The following is an 8,726-nucleotide window of genomic DNA, read 5'->3' as shown; positions in this document are numbered from 1 at the left end:
AGTAGGATTTATCAGTTTCTTTCCCAAAAAATTAAAATCTTACTGACCTCAAACTTTTGAACGGTAGTGTAGTTTAGAATCTGACTTCAGTAAGATAACAGTGAGAAGAGGGTGATGACTTGAGATGCAGATGGTTTCCACATTTAGAAGAGGAGGTGAGAAGCCGTGAGTGTGTTCACAGAAAGATATTACCATGTGTTTCTTCGCCACAGACAGTAGGTGTGAGTGCGTATGTGTCTGGGTTTCACTCAAATGATCATTTTAATTAAACCACTCTGCCAGACATTGGTGCAGCAATTAATGACGTTAAACTTGATTTATCTTAAGACACTGCTCTAGGAAAAACTTAGCAACATAACCGTATATATTCTGCACTGAAACACTTTATTCCATTATGATATATATTCATATGATAAACCCTTATAAGTTTCAACAGCAAGATATTTATTTCACATTATTAGCACATTTACAGCAGATCAAAACTTCATCAACAGATTTACATCTACTCCACCTGGAATATGAAATGTTTAAACACCATGCCGTTAGATAGTTTTAACAAATATAAGGGTTAAAAAGAAACTTAGTCCTCACACATGACTGTCCCGTTCCCATTTGAGAATATTGGAAAGAATAGTTAACTAAAATCAGACAGGTATTCCAAAAAATAATTGTTTGCCATTGTTTCCGCTAACCTTGAAAGTTATTTTTTAAACCATGAAGACATAGTTCATATAAAAATTAAAAATCATGTCATCATTTACTCATGTCGTTCCAAACCTGTGTGACTTGAGAGTAAGTTATTTTTCTTCAAACTAACCCTTAAATCCAGTTTTCTAGAAGCACAAAACACAACACATCTGAACGTGAATGTTCACAGCAGTGCATCAGGTCTGCTATGTATCCAGTGTAATCACCTCAGTCATTCCTAAGTGGTAAGGCAAGCTCATTGACTCACATGTTCTAGATTGAGTCCACCACATTGACAGATTCAGGTTCCCAGTGTCCTCCCCACAAGAGTTGGTTGAGTTTTCGGTGGTGCTCCCATGAGATTTCTCTTGATTCTGCAGGTTGAATATTTTTGGGAGGGATGCCAGGGCCAGCGCCGAGGCCGGGGATGGGCCACAGAGGCGCAAACGCAAAGCCTTGGCTGAGCGGTGGAGGTCACCAATGAAGCAGTAGCAAAAAGGGTTGAGAGAAGAGTTGGTGAGGCCCAGCCATTGTGCAAAGGGTCTGGTTTGTAGGAGCCAGTCCGGTGGATGGCGTAACTCACGGTCCAGCCAAATATCAGTCACATACATTGGCAACCATGACAGAGCAAAGAGCAGCACCAAAGCTGTGACCATACGTGCGATTTGCCTGCGCCCCTGCAGCCTTGTTTCATGAAGTGCCTGGGAACGGGGGTCCAACTCTGTGAACCGGCCCTCAGAACCAGTGCTACGCAGCCGGCGACATGTGAGGAAAGCTAGAGTGAGATTAAACCCAACAGGTAGGCAGTAGAGGGCACTGAACAGCAGGACGTTGTATGCCTGTCGCAAGCGCGGCTCAGGCCATACCTCTCCACAGACGGGCAACACGATGGCCAGCCCTTCGATCAAAGCTACTTCATCACGCCTGGTAACTATGGCGACTGGCATGCAGATCACAGAGGAGACAAGCCACACGACTGTGACAGAGGCAAGGATGCGTCGACGAGTAAAGTAGGCACGGGACTGTAGCGGCGAGTGAACCGCATAGTAGCGGCTGATACTGATGACCGTGATGCTCAGGACGCTGGCCGAAACGGACACTGCTTGCGTGAAGGGCACCGCGCGGCACAAGAAGTCCCCGTACACCCATGGTGTATAGATGCGGTGACCTAGGGTGACAGGCATGCAAACACAAACCACCGCCAGGTCACACACCGCTAAGTTTATCAGCAGGCAACGGGTGGCGCTCGCACCTGACAGTCGCATGCTTCCATGCTGGCCCAGTAGGACTTTGAGGGACATGACATTCCCAAAAAAACCCACAAGGAAGGAAATAGAGTACAGGACAGTCAAGATAATGGTGCCAGGTTCTTGGATGGTGAGGAACAGCTGCCATTCTAAAGCTGCATTATCCTGGAAGAAGAAGGTGCTGTTGAAGAAGCTGGCTGGAGCCGACCTGCTCTTGTTTTGAGGTTCACGCTGAAGGTCCAATGCCCTTGGAAGGTCATAGAGCTGGGTTGGTGGCTGATCTGGGGTCAGATTCATAGTGGTTTTCACGTGACTGAACTACATCATAACTGAATTGCAAGTTTTAATTTACCGTTCAGGTACCAAAGTTTCAAAAAAGCTTGAAGACCATGAAGGAAAACAGACGATCTCAAATCCATTGTTCTTTCCTCCGTCCTTTCACTTACTGAAAACCAATGCACCTCTTCTTCCACACAGTATCAAATACAGAATTCACTTTTATCTTCCCAGACAATAAGGATGACATTTAAAGCATAGAAGACCCTCTTCTTTATCTAATATGTGTACCTCCTCTTCGTTCTTCTGTTTTCTTCATTCATTCTTCATTATGGTAATCTATATCACGTATGACCTGAAAAATACACACACATAAATACACACGCACATAGGCTACATCTATCCACATACTCCTGAAAAGAAAGGAGAAAAGCCACAAATGCTCACAAGTAAAAGCTTTCAAAATCCTTTCATTTAATTATACTTTCAGTATGTATAAGGGCAGCTGAAGCTGAGATTCCCACATTAAATTGTGCTCATTTACTTCCGTGAGCCCTTAAAAATTAAAGTTTTTACGTTGTAAATGTCTAAATCACCAAACAATAGCTTAATGTTTACCAATTCACCTGTCAAACTGATATGCAGTCATGATGAAAGGTACTGATTCATTAAAACGCTCGCATTTTATTTTGTATGTATATAAAAATATAATATTGTATAATAATATGCATGCTGACGAATGTAAATCCCAGTAAGATTTACATAAAAGCAGAAGTATAGTGATTCATAAACAGCTTATTAAAACACTAAACTCTTTATTAAAATGTTTAATGCTATCAATAATAAATTTATCTAAAATATACATTTTAAAACAACGTCAGCGCAGTTAATTTTACGCACAGATGAATTTGAAATGGGTACTTACTTAGGTCAAACACTGGATCTTCCAGTGGGTCAAAAGTTAACATATATCCTGCAGGTAAAGATCAACGTACATTTTTCAGCAGATTTCCATTCAATCCAGCGCTGTGATGCGTCAGTTACCTGTTCACGACCTCTGGTAAAGCAGATGAGTTATCGGTTGAGGTTCACTTTGTATTTTTCTACGTCCGATCGCTGCGCACGGGCGCGCCCTCGCGGCAACATGAAGACACTGAGACATCCGCCGGTCACCAGCTGTGCATTCCTCCTGTAACCAGCTGACCCTCATTAATGAAATACATCCGTCTGGACACAGTGGACATAGCATATTTTAAATTCAGTAGTGCTTTAAATTCCATTTAAATAACGTATTTTCCTCCATTATAAGAAACGATTGTCATAAAAATAATGTAACGTTATATATGGTTAAAAAAAGGCGGCTTAATTTTCTCTATGCAATAATCACTGACACTGTAGATCTGCACCCGTGCACCGCTGTTCATCTGTTAATCTCTTAGTTGGTCTGTTAACTTCACTCTCTTATTCTGCACGGCAGTGTTTCTTTATCCCTTCATCACATTTCATATTTCTTCTTCTTCTGAATTCATTATTCTGAAGTGTTTCCATTTTCTAGCGCACCATCTGTGCAGAATTTCACGCTTACTGTAATTTCTCTTCTCTAGGGCATTATTCGTCTAACCCCTGTGATAGCTACACATGCGATTGCAATACACAGCGCTGGAACATATTTTTATTTAAACAAACAAGACTCAGATGAAGTCCTTGGAGAGTAAGAAATATTTAAAATAATTTGGTCTCCCATGATATATTAAAATGATAAACATCAAGACACCTTCAAGTGTTAGCATAACTATTCACAAAGGCTTAAATGGCAACAAAAGTAGCCTACTCCGCACGACTGTCGCGATAACTGTGACAGACAGTCTGCAGTAAAATGTGCAAAGTGCATTACAATTAACAAATGACTTGTTATAAAATGATAACCAAAAAAGAAAAATTCATATTATTGTCGCTTTAATCTCTTGCGCTTCCCACCACACAAAAAATAAATAAATAAAATAAAAATAAATAAATAAATAAATAAAAATCCGCGGGCACCAGGACGATTTAAAAAAGTAACCGTTGGTTTCTCCCAAAAATAGTTTCAGAAAGTGCCAGGTGATGATTACATTAGACGTAATGTGAACTTCATACAGTATTGAGACAGGATCACATACATGTTTTCATTAACAACTAAAACGTTTTATCACATCTTTTTACTAGCTTTAAAGCCCAACTCATTAAGTATATGAAAAAGAACAGCCTGGAAATTCTGCTTTATAGATTCTTCGAACGACGTGAGGGTAAGCGTGTGTAAACTATCCACTGATCTAGTGAAACTATCCCGTTTAATATCAAATCAATATTCTTTAGTGTTTAGCTTGTTTATAATAGGCTACTATCATCCTTAACTGTTTTGTATATGTAGCCTAACGTAACGTAACTTACACCATCCAGAAACAACACACACGTTTAGACTACTTTTCTATATGACATTTATATCGGTTTATTAACAGCCCAACTGCATTTTTGTTGTACTAAAACATTGTCTGTTTTTTTAAATGTACGTTTGTTCACAGATTTCATGCAGTTTTCAAACAAACAAGTGTACAAATGCTGTTCACGAACTTTGGCATACGTTCATAGCTTATTTCTTTCCATTTTAAGCATCAGGAGTCCAAGGACCAAGGTTTTTTTTTTTTTCTTTCTTTTTTTTTCTGTAGATCATACCTTGATAAATGCACTGATACCTCGAGTGATTTTCGTTTTCGTTTTCTTCAGGCACTGATGCTCAACACCCTGCACCAGGTAAGCTCATTTTAATATATTATTAAAACATTGAATCCAGGCTCAGAAAATCAGTTTTTTCTGACATGTACAACATCTAAATCACAAATGAAAAAACATAAAAAAAATAAAAATAAAAAAAAGATGAAAAAATCCATAAGAACTGTTATCAAAACATCAATTTATGACGAATCATTCTTATTCACATTTAGAAAGGAGTGAGTAGGCTCATTTGTTATAGTCCATACAATAGAAAGCTAACAAGAATATGCTAGAAAAAAAGTGTACATTTACAGAAAGAAAGGTTACTGTATGAAAACGTTAAGAAAGGCAGAATATTTCTTCATATTTTCTTCAGTCATGCAACTGCATTATACTGTACAGAATCATAGATCCAAACATTTGGATTGTCTCTATATGATGGTTAGTGGTTGAATACATGTAAATACTGTAAAAAGACTCACATATTTCAGAGCAATTTTACATTGTGTCAGTTAAATGGTAAGGTGCATTTTATCCGTTTGTGTTGCTTGTAAAACAACTCACTTTTTCTGTAATTTTCAGTGTTTGTGTGAAACATTTTGTTGCATTGACACTTTTTTGTGCACGAGTGTTATTCTAGGACTGTAACTTAGTGGTTGCCTGACACTACATGATCAAAGCGTGTCTGTGCATGATCTTAGAGGTTTAGGGATACAAGCCCTTTCCTGCTGGCATCCAAACACAGCATCCACTTTCGTTACACAAAAAGACAATTCAAACAACAACCAACCTCAATTGACTGAGGGTGTCACAAAGTCATAAAAGATACAGTATTATAGCATTTTCCAGTTTAAAATGACATTTCTACCAGCTAATGTAATTTATGATATTTATTAAACTCAAAATCAAATGAACACCTACGTTCAAAAAACAAGGTGCAATGTTTTGAGATTTGGCATTAGATACCACATCTAACGCATGATAATATTAGCGGTTGACAGGCGTCGTGACAGCATCTAAACACTGTTATGTCAGCCTTGTGACACTGGATGCAAGTAAATGAAACCAGTAATACTGCACTTGGTAAAGACAGCTAGGTTATCTTACACTACATCCACACAAGTCCTACTTAGTGACTGCATGACAAGGAGGAACTTTCCTTAGCTTCATCGTCCCTGTCGGTTTTTTATTTTTCTCACAATTGTTTGTTTGATCTTCCTCCTGTAGAAAGGTGGCAAAACCACAAGAGTTCTGTTAGTGGCGCAAGTCCAGTGTCCATATTGCAGATCCATTGACACAACAGAGAAGTGTTTCCCCATAAATATTAAAAAAAGGAAAAGGCTGACCATGGTGAAAATAAAATCCAATTCACCACAAAAAAAAACAAAAAAAACAATCTCCTGCTAAAGAATGTGAAGCCTGGACAGAAAAAGATGTACATGTGGGGCAGTGGGGAGGCATTTCTCTTTTTTTCCAGGTATCCCTTCTTCACCTTTTTCACTCTGAGCAAATTTTCCTCCGTTAGAAATGTTCACATTTAAAGTGTGCACATACACACGAGCACCCACAAGTGTATTCACGAATTCAAGTGATATGTCTACAAAACATGTACTATTATTTCATTGACAATTTTTTTCTTACAGGTATTTTCCACTGCAGCTCTAAGCCACGGCAAATGTCGCACTGCACTGTTACACAGAAGATTAGTGCACTGAGTTTGTAGTGTTAATCATTTAGACATTTTTTAGAATACAAAAACACTTACTATTTACAAAGAGCAAAGCTCGTGAGTTGTACCATTTTAAAACACACTCACTAATGCACAAGGCAAATACGCCACGCACAGAAACACACACCGATAGTGTGTTGTGCAATTGTTTCCCTTCTTGAATAAGATACTGAATGTGCATAATGGCTCAAAGGCTTGATGGCTGTCAGTTCACACTGTGGTACACCATATATTACACTGTACTGTAAATACAAAGATCGGCCTTCAATGACAGGAACCACAAGTATGTGATTCAGTTAACCAATGAACATTTGTAAACGAGTAAACATCTCCGTTAACATCAAATAGCAATGATAAATACCTAGGATTGTGGCTGTAGTAGTAGAATGCTGCCATATTGTCAGGAACTGCAGAGAAAGGACAAAAGCTGCATCTTTAAAACCTTGTTAAACTATATGTAATTTTGCAAAACACTTAAAAATAGAACTCCATCATAAAATCAAATGTCAAAGAATGACATTTCTTGCACAGCACGCCAAGAGATTTAAAAATGACAGTGGTACTGTAGAAACCATTATCCTGCTGTGATAATGTGGTCCTGCAGTCCTTGCCAATATGGCTGCCCTGAGAAAATCTCTGTAAGGGTAGTACGGGAGCGACTGTGCTGACGACTGAGAGGAGTATGGGAAGCCAAACACACCGAAAGTGGGACGAAACAGCGCGCTGTTAAAGTGTTCGCTCCACGCTGACATGTCACTGGTGCGGCTCAATGGACCAAACTGCGCGACTGACTCAACAGCGCAGAGAGAACGTGTTTACCTGCACCGCCTAACTGAAGTGCTTCGCAAACTAATCTCACTAGCGCGGCACTGATCTGTTACAACAGCGCAGGGCGAACATTAGGCCTACTCTCCGCAGAAGTTCATGTTTTTTCCTGCACATAACATAATGAAGATCAGTATTAAGTTATTACATTTCTTTTGCTTACCTTTCTACTACATGTAAACAGTTTTACTACTTTGAAGAACTGCACATATAAAATATATAAGACTTTGTAAATTTACAATACCATAGTCCTCTTGAGGAGCACACCTAGTTTCTAGTATATATATATATATATATATATATATATATATATATATATATATATATATATATATATATATATATATATATATATATATATATATATTTAGTACTTGGTTATTGGTTGTTGTTGTTTTCGTCAAGTTCTACATTCAGCACAATATTTCCCATTTTAAATTTGAACTATTATTAAATAGTAGGATATATATATGGGATTTTTGTTGTCTCTAGTAAAGGGAACGTTTTTATTTAACTTTAACATTGCAATTTTATATAGGCTAATGGATATGTTTTTTTAGGCTTTTCTCTACACTCCAAATTAAATAAATACAATTTAATTAATTTAAAAATTTCTTAAAAAATTGGGGGGCAGTGTATGTAAATTCAATATGATGTATTTTGAATTTTGCACTGCATTGTGCTTTAGGTTTATCGGAAAACACATGAAAATTAACCATGATTTTATTACACTAACATTTTAACCATATATTTGTAGTTAAACTGGGTTCAAAAAAAAAAGACAATCAATCCATGGTTACTGCACTTTTACTATAGTAAAACCATTGTTAATGTAAGAGAAAATTTATGTCCTGACAGAAAAGTATCAGTACATTTTACTCTCTTTTTTCCAAGTATAATCATATGCTACAGATACACATATCCTTAAATGTCAAATTTACTCAAAATATGCCTTAATGAATGAAACCATAAAACATTTTAATTCTAAGAGTATAATGGAAGTTTCTGCTGTACACAACTGTTTACATGTAATAATATGAAAGATAATAAGCAAAATAAATGTAATAACTTAATACTGATCTTTATTATGTTAGGCCTAATGTTCGCCCTGCCCTGTTGTAACTGATCAGTGCCACGCCGGTGAGATTAGTTTGCGCCACGCTGTCAGTTCGACGGTGCTGGTTAACACGTCCTCTCTACGCTGTCGAGTC

General features: G+C 37.8%; 1 protein-coding gene across 1 annotated transcript; it reads right to left on the bottom strand.

Moving 5' to 3' along the window:
- LOC109069581 (neuropeptide FF receptor 1) lies at positions 1 to 3,493 on the bottom strand. The gene is made up of 2 exons (XM_019086208.2): positions 3,136 to 3,493; positions 1 to 2,565 (listed from the first exon to the last, which is right to left on the bottom strand). The coding sequence occupies exon 2, from the start codon at positions 2,229 to 2,231 to the stop codon at positions 894 to 896; it is 1,338 nt and encodes a 445-aa protein (XP_018941753.1). The 5' UTR covers positions 2,232 to 2,565; positions 3,136 to 3,493; the 3' UTR covers positions 1 to 893.
- Between the last annotated feature and the right edge of the window lie 5,233 nt (positions 3,494 to 8,726).

The sequence above is a fragment of the Cyprinus carpio genome, chromosome A1, assembly GCF_018340385.1.
Source record: "Cyprinus carpio isolate SPL01 chromosome A1, ASM1834038v1, whole genome shotgun sequence".
Taxonomy (NCBI): Eukaryota; Metazoa; Chordata; class Actinopteri; order Cypriniformes; family Cyprinidae; genus Cyprinus; species Cyprinus carpio.
The sequence above is the reverse complement of the archived record's forward strand: the minus strand, read 5'-3'. Positions and strand labels throughout refer to the sequence as shown.